This window comes from Stegastes partitus, unplaced genomic scaffold (assembly GCF_000690725.1).
Source record: "Stegastes partitus isolate 25-593 unplaced genomic scaffold, Stegastes_partitus-1.0.2 Scaffold166, whole genome shotgun sequence".
NCBI classification, from domain to species: domain Eukaryota; kingdom Metazoa; phylum Chordata; class Actinopteri; family Pomacentridae; genus Stegastes; species Stegastes partitus.
The window spans coordinates 182,601-207,207 of NW_007577897.1; the positions used below are offsets into that span (position 1 = coordinate 182,601).

A 24,607-nucleotide genomic window follows, 5' to 3' on the forward strand; every position below is an offset into this window, starting at 1 on the left:
TGTTGGCCAGCTTTCACAGCATTTAACACATTGTGCAAACACACCTCCCTCCTCGTCCATCCTGGCCACATTCAAAAAAAGGCCAGCGTTTTGATACCACACACCACTTGTATTAGAAAACAACATTTCCCGATAATGTTTGTGAGAAAACACCTTATGAGATTCTTTTCACAGTCTTTCCCCCAGCGCATGTCCCAAAGAGCAAGTCCTTCATCACAGAGACTCCGTCTTGAGCTCTGTGATCTCCTGCAGGGTCGGCCGCGTGGCTACTTTGGGCTTGAGGTCGGCCCGGACCACGTAAATGCTGTTGTCGTTGACGCTGTTGGGGACGTGGCACGGGTTGGCGCCCAGGCAAAGCCACGGCAGCTGCTTCACCTCGCTTTTGAAGCTCTGGCTGAAGAAGTAGTAGATCATGGGATTGTACACGGTGGAGCTTTTCGCGAACATGCACGGCAGAAGGCTGACTTCGGGCGGGATCGTGCTGCTGTCGTGGAAAATGGACCACATGCTCACCAGGCTGTAGGGCGCCCAGCAACCGATGAAGCCCATGCTGATCAAAACGGCAATCTGCAGTAGAACAAGAGGACAGTAAAAACATTATCACTGAACTTAAAAATTAAGCAGGCTTTTCAATGAGTGCCAGTTTCTAGAAAAAGTAATACACTGAATATATGAAAATTGGTGTATTTTTAATGTATTTAAACACTTGATCCTCTTGTGCGTACAGATTAAGGCGACACACTAAACAAGGGTCACATAAAATTAGCATTTTGTCGCAATTTTTCTAATTTAAATAAGTAAGAAGGCAACATCCCTGACATTTATCACACCCCCAAGTCCATAAAATGTGAAACAGGGTTTCTGTATTAGGTGTCAATGCTTATTACTTATGAAAGGAGTGACTTTTAATTTAAATCTCTGAGGTCTGCTGGTGCTGTTGAAGTGATGCTAAACTTTCCAAGGCCTTCAAAATAAGGGTTGTGGATGTGGCTTTGAACAGATCTCAAATGATCTGAAATATATCACGTGGTAAAGTAAATCTGCTACAGGTGGTGCGGATTTCAAACAAATTTGTCAAAAAAACAAGCAGATTCAGCACAAAATCTGACTGTTTGATGCAAAAAAAAGATGTTTCCACCAACTGTAAGATCTCAGAATCTGGAGGTTGGTGGAAAAGTGCCGCGTCTATTATCAGAAACCACAAATGTGATCCGCATTGGAGGTGTGGCAGGAAAAAGATGAACGTTAGAACAAAGTTAGAGTTTGCTAATGAACATACAGGCGTGTGCATTGTTTTGAACAGATGAATTAAAGACGGAGTAGTTGGGCTACAGGAATAGTCGACACATTTTCAGAAGAGCGTGAATCCCAGATGTGGAAACATAAAGGTTTGGGGTTGCCTGCAGCTTGCAATGACTGATTCAACTATCAAGTTAACGTCTAGCTGCTTGAAGTTCATGCAAGGCCGTCCGTCCGTCTGAACGTTGGAGTGGAGGTGGACCTTTCAGCTGGATAATGACCCGAAGCATGCAGCAAATCCACGAATGAATGGCTCCGAAAGTAGAAATGGAGGATTATTTGGAACAGCCTAGTCAAAGCCCAGATTTGGATCATAGTGAAATGTTGTGGGGGGGATTTGAACCAGACATTACATGCAAGAAAACCTTTAAACACCTTGCAACTGAATGAACTTCAAAAATTTCAGCAGAGACTGTAGGACGGTTGTGCAGGAATATCTACAAGCAGGTATTCCTGCTAAAGTGAGAAATACTAGTTTCTGAAGGGTGCAGTTACTTTTCTACAGAAGAACAATACATCTATTGATATTTGACTGGAATAAATGATGGAAAAGCTGATTTTTTTCTGGTGGTTTTATCATCTTTATCTCTAGGCACTTTTTTTTTTTTTTTTTTTACATATCTCTGCTTGTTAATATTCATTACAATAATAACACAGTCTAACTCTTGTAGTCCTCTGTAGCCTCCTCATGGTGCATGGTTTTATTTCATTTGTTCTTTCATCATGGCACTATTTTATTTTTCTATCCCTTTGTTGATTGGTGTGGATGAGGTTGCAGAGATATTAGGTATGTAGTCCATCAGCATGCAAGAAAGCCCTCAAACATCTTGATTGAATTTTGCAGGATAAGTGGCAAAAAAATGTCTGTTTGGTGGACAAATATGCATCTATATGAAGTTATTCCTGCTTTAGGGGGCAATATTAGCTTCTAATGCCAAGGGTGAAGTTTTTTAAAGAGCAGAACACTACATCTATTGACATTTTTGTTGAATAAGTGATAAAAAAAAGCACATTTTTCGTCATGGTGTTGCATGTCCTCTTCATCTGTGGGCTCTTTTCTTTCACATGACTTTGATTCTCAATATGTATAATGATCCTAAGCCATAATCTCAACACCTTGTAACTCCTGTGGTCCTCTGGAAACATGCGCCGTGGTAATGCATGCACAGTATGTACACGTTTAATCTTGTTTTTTGTGATTGACACATTTTTTGAAAAAAAATTCCTTTGTTGATCAGTTTAAACAGGGCTGAAGAGATGTGAGTGCATCGAGCTCGCTGTTGGCTTTACTCAGCCTGGAGCTGCTTTGAAAATACATACATTTTAATGAACACGGGCTGATGAAGAGGTGCTTCAGTTTGTCTGATGCAGCTGTGAAAACAGGTCTGAAAGCTTGGAAACAGCCCACAATAACAAATACATTACTAGTGCGTGCTTCCATACACGGGGTGCGTTTGCTATGTATTGCAAGGTGCTTGATACAGATGCTGAAGAACCATTGGGGAAAGGTTGCACAGAAAGCCCAGACACATAAGAACAGATCAGTCACTTACTACTAACAGCCTCCGATGGAGCTTCACGATATTGGGGATTCGATTGCTGTGGTTCATGGACTTCTTGTAGGTGACGTAGAGCTTGATGGCGATGCCGAAGTAGCAGCTGACGATGATGACGGCAGGCATGGCCAGGTTGAAGGAGAACATGGAGATGACGAAAGAGAAGCCCTCGTGCTTCATCTGGCCCCAGGCCAGCGAGCAGGACAGGCCGAAGGGCTCGGGCCCGTAGCGACCCCAGCCCAGGATGGGGAACAGAGCCCAGACCAGAGCGTACAGCCACGTCCACACGCACAGCAGCTTCACCTTCCTCCAACCGATTTTCTCCTCTGCAGAGAAGAAAGAGAAAGGTTGCTTGTTTTTTTGTCTTTAGTATGCTGTAGTATACACACAGGGGCTTTAATAAAGCAGCTTAGGTTTTACAGAGAGGTGCTATAATCCGGATTTCTCCAAAAGGACAGGTACAGAGATCAAACATATTCCCAACGGAAAAGCTAAAAACATGTAGCTATGCTGCATCTGTTGAACAAATTCTTCTGTGCCATGTACCAGTGAGTGGCTTTACATATGTATTAGTGTAGAATTCACTGTGAAATAATTATGTTTGGGCTCAATAGTTGGCATCACTTTTTGATTTATGACAACTTCTATTGAAACTTAACCACCAAGCTACACTGAGCTGGGTGAATTAGCTTCTCCTCTGCACTCAAAGATATTGTTATTTGACTAACTTAATGATTGGTAACAGGATTTTGTTTTAAAAAGTTTAAGTTTGGGAAGTTTTTAAGGTCATTATTTCTAAAAAAATGAAGTTGTTCCAACCAATATTTCTAAAGCAGAGTTTTCAAGTTGGCAGATTTAAATAACTACGTCGCTCCAATGTTAAGTAGGCAGAGAAAAGCACTTGGAATGCTGTCCTCAAGGTGAATAAAACTTTAATAAGTTACCTCAACTTGAATCAAGTTTGAAACCAACAAACGCACAAATCTGAGTCTTAATTACACTTAAAATGAAGTTGACGCAACATTATTATGTCAACCCAACACGTCAAGGTTATGTTTTACAACTTAAAAGTTTTAACTAAAGCAGCAAATTAGAATTTTTATTCCTGCAGCATTTAATTCTGTTTTTTTCCAATGTCAAACCACACTGTCATTATCCTGCTCCCACATACAGTATGCATGTACATACACACATACAGAATGCATATTTGTGTACAGTGCTTAGATAAAGACATGGACTTCCAGTAAATTAATATTTCAGACTTGTGATTAGAAATATCTTATGTAACCTGGGTAGATTAATTTAGCATGTAGGAAAAATAACATCCAACATCGAGAGCGCAACCCAAAAACCACAAATTACACAAAGAGGATGGTTCCACCAGCGTATATGACAGGGCTATCTGGTCACTAATAAAAAAGACATTATAAAATAAAGTAAAAAAATAAATAAATCCCTTTAAGACCCTCCTGATGTAACATCCTACCTAAAAAAAAAATCCGTTTACATCTTGATCTACAGTAATACCATCCCCCAGGGCACTTTAGTAATCCACAGGATGACGCTAATGGAGGAGACAGTATTGTTATGCAATGACCTCCGACTGTTTCTGCCTTGTGTCTTTTTTACAAAACAGGTCTGCTTGTTGTAACCATATCTCACAGCCCACGTGGACACGAGGAGTAAAAAAAAAAAAACGACAGTATGAATCAGTATTTAACCAAACAGTGCAGATGAGATGTAAATGGATTTTTAAAGAGATCAGACCCAGGAGGTTGTCATGAGGATTCACCTCTTCTTATTCGTAATGTGTTTTTGCTGCTGCCTCCCTAGAACCATACGCTCACGTGTGAGCCTCATCTGTGTTCGTTTTTTAATCTATCGGTTGTTAAATGCTCATTTATTATTATGTGACCCAAGCAAAGGCTATATGACAGAGATGGACGCAGCCACTGTGATGCCAACTCTGATTTGTGGACTGTTGTTTTGAAGGTAAAACATGCTGCTTTGTCATGTTTTTTACTCTAAATGGGACCAGAATTTGCAAAATGAGCATCATGCAGTATTGAAGGAGGCTTTAAAGTAATGATTGAATCCATAAATTGACAAAGCAAATTCTTACTAAGGTAACAAATCAGGTGATTTTCTTATAGAATTCTTTACAGTCGCACCTGTTTTTGCAACCAGAGAAGTCGCCCCCTGCTGGCTGTTAAAAAAAAAAAGCCAGCTAAAGTTACTTTTGCTTGGCTTTTAGCATTTTTAAATGTATGGAAATCTATTGGTCCAACTCTTTGTGCGAGCCAGACACTCTGATTTGCTCGTCTTGTGCGTCTCCTCTCGCTAAGCCGAGAGTTGAGTGAATATTTTAAGGCTCTTATCAAACCTTTTTATGCTGTTCATCCCCTGCTTGTACTGACAAACTGCTCTGACTGCTTAGGCAGTGAGCTTCCACCAAGAGGTTTGCCATCATTACCAGTGGTGGAAAGTAACTAAGTACATTTACTCAAGTACTCTATTTAAGTCTCGTATTCCCATGTTATGCTACTTTATACGTCCACTCCGCTACATTTCGGAGGCAATACTTTTACTCCATTGCATTTACTTAACAGCTAAAGTTACTTTGCAGCTTTAGATTAATGCAAAATATAACCAGCCATATTATTGATTAAAACAAAACTGTATTGAGTTCTAATGGAAAATGTGAAAGCTACCCACCAGATCTTTACCAACTTTAGCATGATTGCATCAATAATTTATTTCCAAAACATACATTATTCTGACATATGCCATTCTGCACAAAGAGTACTTTTACTTCAAGTCTAGAAGTCCAATTTTAAATGCATAACTTTTGCTTCCAATGGCCTGATGTACTTCTACAGAGTGCTTCTTCTAGCGCCCAACACTGCAGTGCATTTTTATATATGTTCAAGTGTCAGAGGCAGTCTGACACTTCACAGAAGATAATCCAGAGAAAAACCCATCTCGGTCTGTCAGACAAAGTGAGCATGTTCAGCATCTAAAGCATCAGTTTGACATTTTGGGGAAAATGTGCTTTTATGGCTTTCTTGCAAGAGACTTGAATTGAAATCACATCTGGCTGGTAAATATAAAGGCTGCTATTTACATGAACCTCTTCCACCGTGCAGGACTCTGTACCAGGACCTGGCCATGTCTGTTATAAGGACAGAGACATTTTTAGAAGTTTGCCAACAGCGTCACACATTGACTGAAAAGGTCTCCTGGTACGCGCTGAGTGCAGCTACAGTGACTGAAGTTCTCATTTCTGTTGCATCACATTTGGCAAAGCAGCAGCTGAGAATATTTAGAAGCGATTCAATAGCATCAGTGTTTCTGAGTCTTTGTTACAAGGCTGCTATTGACTCTAATTTTAATTATGTGGAGCAAAGTTTTCCAGATGTCACTCTGACGTGAAGACAAGAAGACTTGGACGGTATTTTAATGTTCTATTGAGAGCTACAGATGTTGTTCATGTCGGGCTGTTACCGATTAAACTTGGGGACGTTATGTTTCCTGGGTCCAAACTTCGGAAAACAGTCGAGGTCTTACGGGGTTGACTTAGCATAAAGACCTGCCCACCAGCACGTTTAAAGCTAAATAATTAACACTGTGTAGCTCAAAAAAATTGAAATGCAAAACCAAAAAGGTGCCGTTTTACAAGAAACTCTTGCAAGTCCAGGTTTCTTTGTTTTAGCACTTGGAAACACATAAATAAAGAAGGAGTTTGACATTTAAATGGAGCTAAAGTGCCTCCCAGTAGAGAGATTAGTGCAACAAACTGACCTCACAAGTTTAAACAATACTCTACAATGTTATTTATTCTATACATTCACCTGACTAATCTAAATATTAATCTCAATCGCCCCCATAAATTACACAAAAAAACCCCAACGAATCCAAACATTCCCTCAAGCAAGCAAGAAACAAGACGCCTAAGATTACCAAGTAAAGAAATAAGTCATTCAGAGATGCAGATCGACGCCGCGGGCTGTTTATACCGACCTCACAGTAAAACACTGTCTGATATCAGCTCAAATATAATGCGTGTTCTGTTCCTTCATCACTTCCAATGCTTGTGTTGGAAATGTGGAAGCAGCCACTTAGCAGATGTCTTGCATGTGAAGTAGCAGCTATTACGACCACTGCAGAGTGACTCACAAACCCTCTGCACAGAATTTGAATGAATTCGTTTGAGCCTATTTTAGACGTGAGATATGTAACGTTGCTGCTTTATTAATCTGTTCAAGTGACGACACTCTTTCATGTAGACATAGATCAGTTTTTAATGCTCCTCATTGCTTCATTGAGACATGCCCACAACACTTTACTGATTATTTAAGAAGGATTAAAGTTAATGATGAAGTTACTGCTGGTTATACACATACGTAAATGTGGTAACTCTCTTGCTCTGGATTCAGTTACATATCCATTCATCATCTATACACCGCCTAATCCTCACTAGGGTCACGGGGGGGGCTGGAGTCTATGAGCTACAATTAGAGACAGACAACCAAGCACGGTCACTACAGACAATTTAGAATCACCAATTAACCTCAACACGTTTTTGGACTGTGTGGGAGGAAGCCGGAGAACCCGGAGAGAACCCACGCTGCACGGGGAGAACATGCAAACTCCACGCAGAAAGATTCCGGTGCCGCCACCGGGACGCGAACCGGCAACCTTCTTGCTGCGAGGCCCTTCACTTAAATAAACATAAAAAAATATACAAGGATCCTGCTGCTGTCTGATTCTGCAGTTATTAAATACAATCAGAGGAACGACTCCTACAAACAGCAACAAACGAAACTTTATGGACATCTGTGTTTGTAACAGATGTAAAAGTTCTAAAACAAAGTGTGTGAGAAGCGTCTTATGCTGCAAACTGTTTCTTCTGCAGCGTGACGTTTTTAGAGCAATATTGGTGCTGACATGTGGAGAAAAAAAAGCCTTCTATACATCATTTCACTCAACAAAGTATCTAGTGATGGACAAGAATCTGTAAAACTTGTGGTCTTTCAAGGCTAGTCACCTTAACAATCTTATTACAGACAGTCTAGAAGCATGTGAATGTTTGGATCACTGTACAGACAAAGTGTTAATTGTAGTTTGAGGAGAGGATAACTGTAACTGAGAAACACATTGTGAAGTGCTTTGAGTAGCGCTAAAGTAGAAAAGCGCCATTTAAGTGCAGATCATTTAGTAAAAGGCTTGTACAGAGAAGTGAGAGGAGAAGCTAGAAGTTAAAAGTTCCTGCATAAAGTTTGCATCGTTTCCATTTTCTGCACACGATAAATCTTAAAATATCAGAAAGTGATTTTTTTTAAATCAGTTTTCTGAATCCCAGAGTTACTTACTGGGAGACTGCAGATTGAGGGACACGACGAAGCGCACGATGGCCAAGACGGTGAGGTTCATGATGCTGGCGACGCCGAAGAAGAACCCAGCCAGGCCGTAATAAACGCAGGCGACATCTCCCCCGACCCAGTGGTGGTTCCAGGCCGAGGCGATGGCCAGAGGATACATGGTGACAGCTGCTCCCAGGTCTGTCAGAGCCAGATTCACACTCAGCAGCTCAGGTGGCTTCATCCTCGACGACCTTTTGAATGCCATGACGAGGACGAGCAGGTTTCCCACGATGGAGAGCACAGCTGAGACAGACAGGAGCAGACAGGCAGGGAAGGAAAGCAGCAGGATACAAAGCAGTGAACACAGTGAAGCCATGTGAGCGGACGTCTTACCGGCAGCCACGTTTAAAAGCTCCACAGAAATGCGTTTTAAAGTAGTCGCTGTCTTCTGATTGCGTACAGAGCGCCTGGTAAATTACATCACATTTTCCCTCATGGAAGTGATAAAAGGTTGTTGGATATTTTTTTTTACTTGAAGCAAATCATCTGCGTTTCCAGGCCTTGATTGCAGCACTGCCGAATCCCAGCTTTCTGCTCATCTTGTAAAACATGCACTGAGCATGAAAAAGCACACGGTTGTAAGACAAGACGGGGAAAAAGAAGGGAGACACGAGCTCATTTGTCGGAGCTTACAGGAGCCTCATCATGTGCAATCAATACCACTAAGCATCAGAACAAAATCAGCTGTCTGAAGAGGCTGATTCACAAAAGCTGGGATTTTCAATAGTCTACGGTTTGAGCAGGATTTGCACCTGGAAGCTGAAGTAGTTGCTGCTTCATTTAGTTAACCTATATTTAAATAGGTACACTGAGTACATTGATGTATGGGGGCCTCATTTCTTGAAGGTGCACTGTGGGTAAAACTTTCATTTTTTTTAGCTGGCGCCTGCAGTACAATCCAGTAATTTGAGTGTGATAAGGTCCCACATTAAACTGCAGCAATGAGGTAATGTAATGGAGTAAATAAAACAGAAAGATTATAAATAAATAAAACCTTGTGTGTATCTTTTTGAACAGAGGGATAGGGCCACCTAACCTCAGGAAACAACTCAAAGTCATGAATACTACAATTATAAACCGAAATAAATCTCAGTGCAGCGTGATAAACGTTGCCTAGAGGCTTAAGAGCTGCAGCTGATGCATGCAAGTATAAAATGTCACCACAATAAAAAATTCCATCACCAAAGCATTTCTTCTACACGCAGTGAGAAACATGGTTTTTTTTTCCTGTAAAAGAAACCAGTTTTTGTTTTAGTTTGTCACCAGTTTGGACCCATGATACTTCAAAGTCAGCTTCTCATTGATCCAACTCCCAAATATTTGTGCTCCACAACTTTTTAAATATTTGTACCATTTAGAATCGAGATGAAAAGATTGTCAAAAGCAGTGTTTTTGGCTCTGGAGTAACTCAGAAATGTATTGTTTTTTTCTGCATTGACACTAATTTATGCTTGTAACTGAGCAAATCAGTACTAAACAGCTTTAACTGCAGAATGTACATTATCTGTGCTACAGTACAGTAGTGTGTCATCAACATAGAGGTGTATATTACAATCAAATCTACAGGAGACAAGATAAACTTTGTACAGAGGAAACAGAAGGGGACCCAGGATTGAGCCTTGTGGGACACCTTTTGCAACTTTCAGAAATTCTGATTTAGCATTACTGACCACCACACACTGTTTTCTGTCCATTAGGTAGCTCTGGAACCATATAAAAGTATTTTTAAAAAAATTAAAACCAATATCTTGAAGTCTTTCAAAAGTGCTGCACAAAGGTATTTGATACAGTCGATCATGCTTTTAGAGAGATTTTTCAGTGTTTTATCCGAAGCTGTAACAAAAATAATTTTAAACCATTGTGGCTGCAGCAACCTGCACCAATCCTACTTAGTTACACATCTGTCATACAGACTACAATTACACTGTTTTACTGTATTTAAATCAGCTACAAAGCACAATTACTTTATAGATACTTGCCATTATTTTCAGTTTTTCAGTTTTTTTTAAATGTTAGAACATTCTACTATTTTTAATGTGTTTTTTCTGGCAGTCTTGCCAATTTTACATTTCTTTCTTCTTTTTTTTTTACAGGTGTTTTTTTTTATGACAGTGTATCTTTAACAATAGCCATACTATTAAGAAATGACATTTAAAATGATGTCAGCACAACACACGGACTTCAGTTGTGAATCTTAGATATTTACTGTCATTTTTGAATATATAATCTATAAGTAGAGTCAGTGGTTTTGGGATCTTTGTGGCCTTCTATAAGAAATGACCACATTTTATCTTCCAGTGCAATACGGCTGTCTAGAAATACCTTCATGTTAATCACCTACAACTGAGCAAACTATCAAAACGATTAAACAAATTGTGATAAGCTGATGTTGTAACCACATTTAAGATGGTTGAAAAGACTTCTCAGACGTTCAGACTCAACATCAGCCAGTTTTCAATAGAAATTAAAGTGGGCCTCACTGGGTAGAACCACTAACCTCCTGACGTGAGTGCAGTCCTGATCTTTTTGCTCTCTCTGAACCGACAGAGAGGCCAAACAATGCATGAACACACTTTAAACTAAACCCAAACATGGTCACAATGTGTGTAAAGGGAGCACTGATCAGTCATGTGTGTAATACATACAGGGGTGAGAGAAAGTGTAAAACAGCAAGAGAACATCTTGTGATGGGATCACAGCAGCCAACATGTTCACATTCCACATCCATCCTTCACTAACAATACAGCAAGGTGAAAATATTTCCTTAGTCCTGCAAGAAAAATCTGAATAAATAAAAAGCACATAACAGCTAAATATAGTTAGAAATGAAAGCAGATGGTCTTTATTTTGTGTGACATTGTTGCTGCAGGGGCAGCTAGTGTAAACTACTGTATATCCAGCTTATATACAGAGACAAGCTGCATCACATGAGTAATGGGAGTGAAAGAAGAAACAGTTCTCAGTTTCTCTCCAAGCTTTGATTTTTGCTGAGATATTGGAACATTTGAAAAAAAAAAATGAAACCAAGAGAATTTCAGATAGAAATCAGTATTTAGTGAGCTGTTAACTCATCTGAAACGTGAGCCTGACGACACACTTGAACTAGTTTAAAAGCTTCTTATATAATCCATTCTGTAAAATCTTCATCTGAACAACGCTGTCAGGTAAACGTAGTGGAGTAGAAAGTAAAAAGTTTCCCTCTAAAAGGACTTGAAGTGTAAAGTAGCATTAAAACAGAGACAGAAAATGTTTTTTTTTTGCTTAGTTTCTTTGAACCATTGATGAAGCAGAATATTAAACTCAAACTTTAACTTTTTACTTCAGTTGTTTTTTTGTTTTTTTTTGGAGATGCAAATTTATATTTTATCACATATACTGCAAAACTGACCTCTGCCTGAACACACATTTAAAAGGTGTTAGGAGGCAGATTTTGATTGTTTTTGAACAGAGCAAATCTTTTACGCTGAACTAAACATCCAGCTGTGGTTTATTTAGCTTAGAGACATATGAGTGGCAGTTTTCTCATCTAATCTGTGTCCATTTTTCTATTTGAGTAACATACAAAACTGATGCAGGCTTTATTTTGAGCAGGCTTGACTGCTGTAATGCCGTTTTTATCGCTTCTACCCAAAATGTTTTTAACCAGCAACAGCTTATTCAAAACTAAAACCAAAAGTCTGTATTGATTGTAGACTTCTTTACCTTGTTTTTAAAGCACTCATGGTCCTGCACCAGCATACATTCGAGTATATGTACATATTTCACATGCTCACATTGTATAAATCAGTCTGGCCCCTCAGGTCGTCTGGCACCAGACGCCCCGATTCAGAATGAAAACCTTTGGCGACGTGGTTTGTACTGTTTATGCTCAGAGCTGATTTCTGGTCTTCAGACTGTTCCGGCTGCTTTAAGTGTGGAAATCTCAAACTTAAAGCCTCCACAGGCTGGCTTTTGAATAAATAGGTTTAGTATGGTTTGCAGACACTTCTTCATTTATTTTATGAATGTATGTTCATTGACATAATGTTATTAATGCATCTAACTTTCTACATATTAGGTCTCATCATTCATCTGTAAAGCACTTTGAATTGCACTGCGGTCTATAAAAGGGTAAAGGAAGTGACTCTCCGCCAGACGGTAAATAAACATCTCTCTTCCTTGACGCAGGTTTCATTGAATAATAATGGTCTTTTTACTTTTTCTAGAAATATGCACATAATACCACAACCTTTGTCTCGTACATTTACACCCCTCAGGAAGAGAAAAAGAGACATCAACAGGCACTTGAAGCTGAAAATATCAGAGCATGTTATTTCGACAGTAAGAATACATTACCATGTGAGAGACTGATTACATTAGTGCAAAACGACACGTGATTCTTTTGTTGCTCGGGATGTAGATTTGAAATTTAAATGAGTTACACTATTGTATCGCTCATAACTGAATTTCTCTTCTGGGATAAATAAAGTGTTTTTCATTTCATAATGTGTACTTGACCTCGACCAGCTGCTTTGCTCTGTAAATATATACAGTAATTGATATATTCGTGACTACATTCAGTCCCTATTCCAAGAATGGGGAAAAAAAACAAAAACAAGCTCCAGAAGAAAACAACACCTAATAAACTGAATATCTTCACCTTTTTATAAGTGCTGTCACCTCAGTACAGCACAACACAAGAGGCAGGTTGTAAGAAAAAAAAAAAAAAGCTTTAGAAACAAAATGCAACTTCAAGCTCACAGAAACTAGACTGAAAACTACAGACGAGCTTCGCTAAACACATAAGAACTGATCAGGAGCTGAAAACTAGAACGCGAGGGCACAAAATGACAACCCGGTAAATGAGGTGGTGAGCTGAGGGCAGAGTGTGAACCACAGGAGAGCCTCGAGGAAACCAGGAAAAAATTTTGAGGGTGTTTTTTATAAAATTGAAAATGCTATTTTTGCTTTGCATTTCCATTTTTCTGCACTGTTATCATCATGGATCAAAAAAATTAAACATTTACTGATGAACTTGGGCAATTCTGCACTTATTCACTTTATTAAAGATGCGAGCATGCGTGCTGTTCTTGCCTCCCACATTTAAGCGTGGCCGTGCAATATCATCACTGAAAACCCCTCCTCCAAATTTTTGATCCAACTACTGTAAAATAGAACAGAAAAACAAACCCAACCTGGTTCTGAAATCAGGCTGCAGCAGCTACTTTTCATTCATGTCTGTGTTATTGATGTTCTAATCAATACGACTCAAGATGACTAAATCAGGGTGCTGAACAAATGCATTTTTCATTTTATGACAACGAAAAGTGAAAAAAAAAAATTGAGCCTGAATGAAAGACACACAGCTCACCAAAACCTTTACAAATGTGTGAAAAACAACCCTCTGGATTTACACCTCCTCTTATAGGAGTCTTCAGACACCTGCTGCTTGCACACAGATGCAGTAAATCCAGCAGTGACACGAAGAGTTTGATACCAATAAGACACTTTCCTCACTCGATGGGTAAGAATCTAAACACCTAAAGTGGCAAAAACGCCTTTACAGTACCGTATACATTCTGGGACGGGGTTTATTTTCGAGTGCTTACTTGTAAATCAGCTTCCTTCACTGCTTTTGCCAAGTGTCAGACTGTGAGGTTTGGTTGTCAGAGTCTGGTCAAGGTCAGGGTGCTTCAGTGTTGATTTCCAGTACAGGTCATATTTGTCAAGGTTTTGGGAGCTACCGCTGTCAGTAATGCTGAGAAAGTAAAACTTAAAACAAAAATAATCAGAATTTAGCAGCCAGAGTGCCAGAAAAACACATTAAAAACGTTATTATTAGTGTAATGTTCAAAACCTGTTGAAAAAACAACAACAAAACTGAAAATAGCAAATCTATAAAAAGAAAAAATATATATGTTTAGTTGATTGAAATACAGGAAAAAAATTATTTTACAGTCATACATGTAAAAATATAAATGGCCATTTGTGAAAATATTGATTTTTTGATGCAGGGGGCATTGTGTATAGTTTTGCCACATCATTGTTACAGTTAGTGTGTAAATGCTTGTTTTTTTTGTGATTTTACTAGCTTTCATCGGTATTTAAAAAAAAGAGAAAAAAATCTGTAAAATAATTAAAAAGTATTTATTTACTGATTATCTGTTATTTAACAGATAACAATGTGAATTTAAAACACTTAAACCGGTAAAGCAGAAGACAAAAGACACACGTGCCAGAAAATATATCGTAAATTAGCGGGAGTACCCAGTTGCACCACTAGGTGGAGTGCCTAAATATTTAGTAAGATTAATAGCTTGTCTGTTTTAAACAGTTGTGACCATAGGAGGAGGTCGCTCAACTACAAGTTCCTTGTTGGCAAGCAGAGAGGATTGTGGGAGCTTAACTAGCAACAGGTCACCATGACAAGCGCGGAGAACGGTCCTTGCCTTTTTTTTTTTAGCATCAAAAGAAGCCAGCTAATGTGGTTCGGGAATCTGATTAGGATGCCTTCTGGGTGCCTTCCTTTGAAGGTTTTCTGGGAAGAGGCCTCAGGGTAAACTCAAAACTCCCTGGACAATTTATCTATCTCATCTAGCCCAGGAATGCCTTAAGATCCCCAAGGAAGAGCTGGAAAGCAATACTGGAGAGTAGACGGATGAATGGTTACTGATTCATACTGCTACCAAGTGTTGGTCAAGAAAATCCTGTAGAACTTGCATGCTTGGCTTGGTGGTTAGCACCGTTGCCTCGCAGCTAGAAGATCCCCGGTTCGCATCCCGGTGAGGAAACCCAGGATCTTTCTGTGTGGAGTTTGCATGTTCTCCCCGTGCAGCGTGGGTTCTCTCCGGGTTCTCCGGCTTCCTCTCACAGTCCAAAAACATGTTGAGGTTAATTAGTGATTCTAAATTGTCCGTAGGTGTGAGTGTGCTTGGTTGTCTGTCTCTAAGTGTAGCTCATAGACTCCAGCCCTAGTGAGGATTAAGCGGTGTATAGATAATGGATGGATGGATGAACTTGCATGCCTACTTTGGGAATAAGCCTGTCATTTCTACAACACATTTCATTTGGCATCCTTCTCACCTTCTGCATCTTTTAAAGTCCCTTTGGGTTCAGTAAACCACAACACCTGGGAGCAACAATCTACACACTAAGAATAGATCATGGACCTTGGTTCCTTCAGTGAATTATAGATCTGAATGAGAGCACTCAACTCCCTGCATGCAAGAAGAAGTTGCAGGGACACTGTTGCATCCTGGGCTCAGCCCCACCCAAGAGGATTGGTTTAAAGAAATACAAATAACCCAAAGTGGTTTTACTCCCAGCTGCAGAATGATAATGACGTGTACTCAGACCATTCTGAAGCACTGACACTGTTTTGTATATTGGTCTGATGCTCGGCAAGAATCACATTTTCCACCTTTAAATGTCATTGAAACGAGCAGATAAACACTTTAAATCCATAAATGCTGACACTCCTTTATCATGTAACCTCCTATCCAAAATGAACTTTGACTGTTTGGACACAAAGACCACTGACCCGATCAGCTTCCAGCTCACTGAGGTTTACCTTCAAAAGAAGTGCAGCTAAGCCAACAGCTCTAATTCCTGTCAGCACAAGAACAAGAAAGAATCAATTGGAACACATTGTTTTCTTCACCTGTCAAAGTGGGTCTATGACAGCTAAACAGCCATTCTCCCATTTATGAATACTGGGTTGCAGACGTTACAAATGAAAAGTCAACATTTTGAGGGTTATGAAACTCAAAATCGGTCCCTTTCCCTCAAAGTTAATGCTACTTTACCTGCTTCCTCCCAACACACATGCTAAATAAGTCCAGGGAAAACACTCAGGCTAGTAATTGACCAAACATTAACCTTTTCTGACAGCATGCACTCTGCCTGGACGGACAGGAAACCAGGAAGCCCACACACATAATCAAAATGCCAAAGTCATTCGATGGACAAATTCAAATATAATCACAGCGGAAGTGTAAAGATCACAGATCAGGGTTTGTGGCTACGCGGGTATGTACACGCACAAGGTTTGAATGACAGACGGGTAAAGCAGTGCTAACACAGCCAGATTTAGATAAACACACGAGGACGCCTTCTTCGTCCTTATCCAAACAGAGCTCAATAACGGCCTAATGGTGGAATATTGATTGGAGAGGGGGGTTACGTGAGAGGAGGTGTGAGGTGGAGGAGGCGGTGGGGGAGAGGTGAAGTGTAAGGAACGGAGAGTAGGGGGATGGTACGAAGCCTTAGATATAGTCATGCTCGAATTTATTCACGCTCAGGTCTCTACTGGCTGGAAACGACGTAAACAAGACGTAAGACGGTACAACGTGTTGGAGATGTTAATGATGACTTTAACGTGTTGTTGTTTTGACATTTTTGTAAAAACTGTCACGTTCAAACATCAAATGTCAAAGCCCTTGTTTGCCATTGCAGCAGTCAAGTGATTGTTATAATCACTAACAAGCTTCCTGCATGTCTCCACTGGGATTTGGTTCTACTTCTCTTTTGTGATGATCTCCAGGTCTTTCATGTTGAAAGCTTCCTTCCATCACTCAGGTCTTCAGTTTCTTGACAGACTCTTGATAGGATTGAGGTCTGGACTCCAACATGTTGCTAATACTTCTTGTTAACCATTTCTTCAATGCTTTGGTTGTATGTTTCAGATCACTGTTGCCCAAGGACAAGCTCTTCTGACTGATAGTAATCTTCATATCATCCTCTTTTCTCATGTTGCTGCTCCTCCGACAAGGTTGACTAGTCCATTAGCAGAAAAACACCCCCGAAGATACACATTCCCTCTTTCATGCTTGACTTCAAAAATGACGATCTTGAGATTCTTGAGATGCTTCTCTGTTCTTTTGCCAAACAAAAGCCAGGTCCCTGTAACCAAGCAGCTCTGCTTTTCACCTCATCAAACCACCACAGAACTGGTGATCAGAAGCTTCCTTCTTTGTCCAGCCGAGCTTTTGTGCGTCTGTTTGGAAAAGTCTTCTTTGGTCGATGTCCACTGAGACCAGCCTCATTTAGTGTCTGATTGAGATGTTGCGACCAGAATTAAATCAGATTCAACAGTGTGGTCTTGGTCATAATCCTTTGAATCTTCTTGGCCTCTATGTCACCATTGTTGCCCATGCAGAGGTGACCTTTAGTTTCCAGCCAACCCTTTGAGAGTGATGCATCGCACCGTGTCCACTGGCACTTGAACACACTTGGATATGACATCATAGTCTTTCCTCTTCTTGTGAGCAGCCACTATTTGCACTCAGCAGCCTCTTGTTTTTTGTTTTTTTTTTTAGCCATGACGTATAATTGACTTCTAACTGCCTAGAGAACAACTGCATCATCTGCTCTCAGTGTATTGTGTATATGAACGCTCTACCACATGACAGAAACTACCAGGACCATTTGGCATGAACCATTTTCTCTGCAACGGGTGTGAACACATTTGGAGTTGGTATTTTAGCTAAAAATGTACAAAACCTCCCAGACATAGCTTAACTTTATCATTAACATCCCCTATCACAAAGTCTTTTTCCCCTCGTTTCTCTCGTCTCCACTCAAAATAAACCTATTGGTCAAAGTTCCCTTTTAGTCAAACTTTGGGCTGAACTGTTAAAGACTCTGAAGTTCTCCTGGCTGTTTCCTTAGCTGAAGGAATTTGTGCAAATCCATAATAGTTTTAAGACCATTAAACCAAGATTTAAAAAGGTATAAATATCTCAAATCCAGTTGGAATGATTCCTCATTAGAGGATTTAATCTCCTCAGCTAAACCAGACGAGGCTCCTTTTATTTCTGACTGATCAAGCCATTTACTGTATACCAGCCGTATAGGGCAGTGTGCATCCATGTGCAACAGCTCAATATTTACAGTCTTATTGTCTTCCTAGGATGCCTGAACATTTTTATGTGACAAAGGCCTGTGATGCATGAGAGGCATTGTTCCGGTGAATGACCTAAAGAGCCCAGTGGCACCTCTGAGGAAACTCATTTAGCATTCTGGCCAAACCAGGCAGGCGGCATGGGAACAGCAACATCACGAGTGGGCAGACTTCCATCAAATGTTTTTTAATCCTTGATTTATGAATTCAGGAGCTTGCAGGGGTTTTCCTGGCTGTGGATGAGCCTTTGGGGGGTATGACTGTGCATGACAGTAAGCATGATCAGTCTGCATGCACGGAAGGCCATGAGTCTTATGTATATTCTGATCATTTGATGGATAAAAATGCCAGTCGTGCTTGAGTAAATAACACCTCAATCAACAAAATTGGGTTAAAAGTCGTTCTTGTCATGTTGGGGATGGTGATTTTCTATCAGAAGCCACCTGAAAGCCTGTTGGGTAGCAGCAAAAAATCCTCTATGCAGGAAAACCCATAGCTAATCATCACCAAGCACGAATCCATATTTTAACCCTCAAGGATATAAGCACTGGATTAAGGATTAAGGGATTGTACAAAATATTATAAGGGAGTAGAGAGGTTCAGAATAGGAGGAGGGTATTAAAGTCTGACATTTTTAGAAGAGCAAAGAAGGGCTTTTTATTTTAAAATTCAATTTTATTTAAGCTTCTTCCTCTTATATAGTTAGCAGCTGCATCAAAAAGACAAGTTTAACTAACTCCATGTTTCAAAAATGTTATGTATTTGCATCACGGAGAGAGACAGTTCAGTCTCATGCACAAATTGTAATATTTTTCCCCAAAATTGTGAGGTGCTTTGGATTTTTAGGGGTTGTTCTTGGGTCAGGACTCGTCACCCAAGCAACTTAGAAAACAACCAGAGCTTTGTGTTTAACTTTTGCACCGCTGTATTTTAATTCAAATCTTTTCCTGAACCCAACAAAGTACTTTTATGGCACAAAAAGATGCAAACAAAAGCTCAAAACAGCAACTCAAAACAAAAGTTGACCTAAAGCCCAAATCATGACTTCCACATCCCTGTACGCTGACCGATGGAGGCCACTTGAATTATGCAGATGGGCCACACTGGTGCATAAACTTCGCCCTCACATCTTGCTCCACTACAACCGTGTTAGTGGTGAATCTCAGCCACCACTTACAGTCAAAAACACAGGCTGCTTCGTTCAAGTGGCTTCCATCTGATGATATCTGCTGCCGCCAATAGAACACGTTCTGTGACCAACTACAATAAAGAAGGAGAAGACCATGGAAACTCTTTGAAATGGCTTTTGAGAATCTTCTTTCTTTAAATAAATGAAAACCCACTTACGAATGATGTGTCTTTGATGTTTTTCTTTTGCTGCTGTTAGTGCAGCATTGATTTGTTGTTTTACTTATTTGATTTGTCATAGAACTTGTGATGATGGCTTTCAATAACCATGAGTTTGTTTGGTTATATCACTACATTTCAACATAAAGACATAATGGAAACAACTTGTACCTTTGCACATATAACATTAATATATAGACCCTTATGCACACTGGGTTTTGTGGTCCTACGAATGAATCCATATCACCATTTTGACATGTCAGGTAGGAAAAACTGGAACTTTGTCTTGTCATATGTGCCACACATGAAGTTCTACTGTTGTTAAAGGCCTAAAATGTTTGTGAAATGTTGACTAAAGACTGTATTTTTAGTAGGATATATGGATATATCAATACGTATACACCAACAGGAACTATCTTGGGCCCCAGTACCACTGTTGCTTTAAAAGTTTGCACTTTTACGAAATTTAAGGGGCCTTAATTAAAAAGACTGTTCTCTGTTGGAGCCATTTAGTCATTTGGATCAGCTGATAACTCTTCTGTCTGGGTTGTGGAAGTTGTATTTCCACAGACATTAAATCATAAAAATGGCTCCTCAGGTAAGGTGTTTTTGGAATTTACAAAAAATCTCCACATGTGAAAACACAGGAAATTGAGAAATTTCAGCCAAAATATTAACTCAGTTCCAAAATAACAAAAAAGTAATCTTGGTGGACCTATACCTACACCCTAACGCACTGACCTCACCGTGTTTGAGCACCGTAAATGGAAAGCAAGTACAAACCAAAGCACCTTCAAACTCTGGCAGCAGCCACTTGAATTGCAGCTCTCTCAAGGATGCATCATGAAGGTGTGGGTGACGAACAATTACCTCATATAGTCTCCCCTCTAAGAAAGCACTTCTTTCTGAGTTGCACTTTTTTTCCTGGCACATGCACGGTCGCTGTGCTCACAGCAAACAAAGTCCACAGTGTCACAAAGTTTTGGCTGCACATGGACACCAACAAAGAGATCTACAAAAACCCTTGCAGACTTGGGTAGATGATGAAATTTGCATGACCTTTGCATAAAAGCAGACAAGGAAACCATGATTTAGCCTCAGAGGACCCATATTGGGCTGTTTTTGTGCAAACTAACTGAAGTCTCACATGTCCTCGTGGTTCAGTTTTTTCAGCAAAGATGGTTAATTTCATCATCCATCATCTCCAACATGCAACCATTATCTATACAATCCTCACTGCGGGGGAGCCTATCGCAGCCCACTCAGGGCAAAGGCTATTGCAGGACAGACAATCAAGCACGCTTACATTCACACCTACGGACAATTTAGAATCACTAATTAACATGCTTTTGGACTGTGTGGGAGGAAGCCGGAGAACCTGGAGAGAACCCACGCTGCACGGGGAGAACATGCAAACTCTACAGAGAAAGATCCAGGGTGTCCTCACTGGGACGTGAACCGGCGACCTTCATGCTGTGAGGCAACGGTGCTAACCACCACAGTAAAAATGATCAGACAATTTCAGGTTTTGTGGCAAGTCGAAAAGTTATTGAGGACATGGTATTAGGGACTGAACTTTGGTAGTTATAAAATCCTGGCTCCAACCCTGCGGAAAATTAAAACAAACTTTCTTGCTCTTTTGCTGTCTCCATTAACTAATAACCGTAATCTGTTACCACAAAGAAATACAGTGTTTCAATCAAAAGAGGATTTTTATCGGGACTTGATTTTATGGCTGATGTCAGTGGACTGTTTTGCTCTGAAAACCTGATGACCTGCTGCTGTTCCCGCCTCCTCCAGAAAGAACATACTGTCTGTGTCTGTGCTGGAGCTGAACAGGTTGAGCAGGATGATTACTGGTTAGTTAGATGTTACATAAGGTAGCACCTTGGTCAGTTTTCTTTCCCGTGCTCAAAGATAACTTGTTAGATGCTGGCGGCTTGAGAAGTGGCAGAAGTAAACATCTCTACATCTTAACAGCTTAGTTAGCAAGTTATTTAACAATCACAAAATGATTTTTCAAACTCCAGTATCAGGTCTCCTGTGGTTAAATCCACCACTACCTCTCCAATGTGCTCTTTTTGTTTTTAAGTGCAAATCAAAAGAATCTCAGGAGTCACATGATGTGGACACAGGCCAATAGAAAAGCCAAAAAACTTAAGCAGCTTACAATTATACAGCCTTCACCGTGAAATAAATGCGTTTTGCACTGTGGATGATCGAGACTATTGTTGGTGTCTCACAATCGTTTCTTTAACAAGCATACAGTTAATCAAGTTAATTTAACACTTTTATTCTTTGGAAATGCGTAGGGAGGGCTTTCATATGAATACATATGAACACTTCCTTGAACTGTGCATGACTGTTGATGGAATCGTTTCATCAAGGTGCACGACTTCTTTGTAATAGCGTTCTGAGAAGCAGCTTGACTCGTAGTGAGAGTCAGAGCAGTCATAGACTCACATCTCACTCCATTTCAGCGGGACTAATAGAGTGTCAGAGATTCCTCCTGTAAGTAGCAGAGAGCTGAATGGAAACATAACAAACACAATGAATGATTGTAAAAAAGGATGGAAAGAAGACACCTGGCTTTCATTCACACAGGAGCACAATAAAGCACGGTTCACCTCCTCTGAAGTTCCTCTCGCTTGCCTTGTCTATCGATTGCATCCTGGACGCCCTCTCTCACACATACAGCCACATCCAGGTCAACCAATGCCAGTTTAATCTTGTAGCATTCCTGCTTTTTACCCGCCTCACAAACACGTTATCACAAGAACTAACTACATTTTTAAATTACGGTTTTATTGATGGTGAACATTTTAGAGGGCTGCGAGGTGGAGCAGTTGGTAGCACTGTTGCCTCGCAGCAAGAAGGTCACTGGTTCGCGTTTCGGTGAGGACACCCGGGATCTTTCTGCGTGGAGTTTGCATGTTCTCCCCGTGCAGCGTGGGTTCTCTCTGGGTTCTCCAGCTTCCTCCCACACAGTCCACAAACATGTTGAGGTTAATTGGTGATTCTAAATTGTCTGTAGGTGTGAATGCAAGTGTGCTTGGTTGTTTGTCTCTAAGTCTAAGCCTTCACCCTGAGTCAGCTGGGATAGACTCCAGCCCCCCCACGACCCTAGTGAGGATTAAACGGTGTATAGAGGATGGATGGATAGATAATGGATGGATGAACATTGTAGGATTTTGACACAAAATTAATCAAGTTGAACTAATCTCTTTTATTGTGATTGCTGTTTGAACCCGTCCCCAGAACATCATCAATCATTCATCTTCCATCATGCCTACTTATTGAATGTCAAAAAGACAACACAGAAAATTCAGCCACACATTTCCCCTCGTGGATAGCAGAGATATGAGCAGGGATGATCTGCACATGTGAGGAGAATACCAAAGCTCAAACAGGATGTCCACAATCGCTGGATTCAAATCTCTCTCTCTCTCTCTTTTTAAAGGTTTATCAAATTATGGACTTTGATTTTCTTTGCTTTGCTCTGTGATCCCTCCATCAATCAATTGTCTGTCTTGTGCCAATTTGCACACCATGTTTGCTCAAAGCTTCTGTCATTCATTTTCCATTTGTCTCTGCAAATCTAACAACCTCTCTTTGATTGTTCAGTGTATTTACTGCTTAACAATAAGTTTCCAGGCAGATGAAATGAGGGAAAATGGCAGGAAGACTCCTGTGGAGAAAGGATGTGAGCTGCAGCCTAAATAAAACAATTGCTCACCCATTTATAAAACTCAATGCGTCTTTTAATTGCCGTATTACAGGACTGTCAATTGACATTTTAGAATGTGATGATGTGGAATATGATAGAGACTGCATCCTTAAAGGTCAAAGGCTGCCTCCTGTGCACAAAAACACACACACTTGTTTTGGTCACTTCTCTCAAGGGATATTCTCACCTTTAAACTTTGGACACATCATGCCTTAAGCAAAACTTAACCGTAAACTTTAAGACCTTACGAACCTGCTGGCAGCTTCTTTCAAAGGTGGCTGAGTTTATTTGAGCAAAAAATAATAATCTAGCTTTAAGTCTGAAAGTGTTTGACAAAAAGCGAAGACATCTCATGCCTTCTGTGTAACAAGGATTTGTACTCAGCAGTAAATTCTCGGTCGGTGGTGGCGAAGTGATGTGCGTAAAATGGATTATGGAAAAGCAGAACAGTGTTTTCAAGCCTGATTTCAGTTCTCCAAATCCTGGAGTACTAATTGATTTCGTATAATTGCATATTTCCACACACACACAAGAGAACTGAGCCGAGCAGGGATGTAAAACTTTCGAGCACCACGACAGTTTCTGATATAATTCAGTCCAGTTTTACGCGTGGCTTTTAACTTACTTAAAAGCAGCAGGTAACAACCGGTGCCGATGTCCAGCGCCGGGGATAAAGCGGAGGCGTAGATATCCATGGGAACCACGATCAGCAACGGGGAGAAAGGAGGAACAAGAAGTGATCTTCATGGAGTGAGAAGAAAAGTCAAAATGAGTCGCCGCTGATTCTTTCCTGTGTCAGATCCATATGTCCTTGGGAAAGCAGCGGAGACGCATGAAGCTGCAGCCTTGTGCTTATAGCCTGCGGTACTGTATGTTGTCAGGGAGATGGTGCGTAAAGGGCAGGGCTACCACCCAGCGTCTCCAGTGCTGCCGTGTGACTGAACGATGGACTCCAGCGCGCAGGAGCTGGCACACATAACTGGTGAGGGTGAGGTGGGTTGGAAACAGACGTGTCTTTTTTGCACAGAATCTACATTAAATCAAAACCAACTCAGTGACAGGAGTAAAACAGAGGCTTTAACTGCACTCCTAATTAGTGTTAAACCTCAGTTTAACAGCTGCGTTTACATATTAAACTGTCCAAATGCATCAAGAGAATCTATTCATTCAAACAACACTTTGGATTATGCTGCTTGTATCCCATGCTGTGTATGACACAGTGGGGTGTGGATAATCTGGTCACAGCTATATTTCAAGCTTGCTGCATGATCCTCTGCAGGGTCAAGGGACAGCTGCCAGTGTGTGTTTCCTTCATGGTCAAAGCAGCTGCTATTAGTGTTTATAATCTTTAATTCCTTGGCCTCAGACCTACTCA

At 40.4% G+C, this 24,607-nt stretch overlaps 1 protein-coding gene across 1 annotated transcript; it reads right to left on the bottom strand.

Moving 5' to 3' along the window:
* Nucleotides 1–213: 213 nt before the first annotated feature.
* On the bottom strand, nucleotides 214–23,927 carry opn8b (opsin 8, group member b). Its single transcript, XM_008279617.1, has 4 exons — nucleotides 23,858–23,927; nucleotides 8,228–8,521; nucleotides 2,853–3,181; nucleotides 214–567 (listed from the first exon to the last, which is right to left on the bottom strand). The coding sequence occupies exons 1-4, from the start codon at nucleotides 23,925–23,927 to the stop codon at nucleotides 214–216; spliced, it is 1,047 nt and encodes a 348-aa protein (XP_008277839.1).
* Nucleotides 23,928–24,607: the final 680 nt, after the last annotated feature.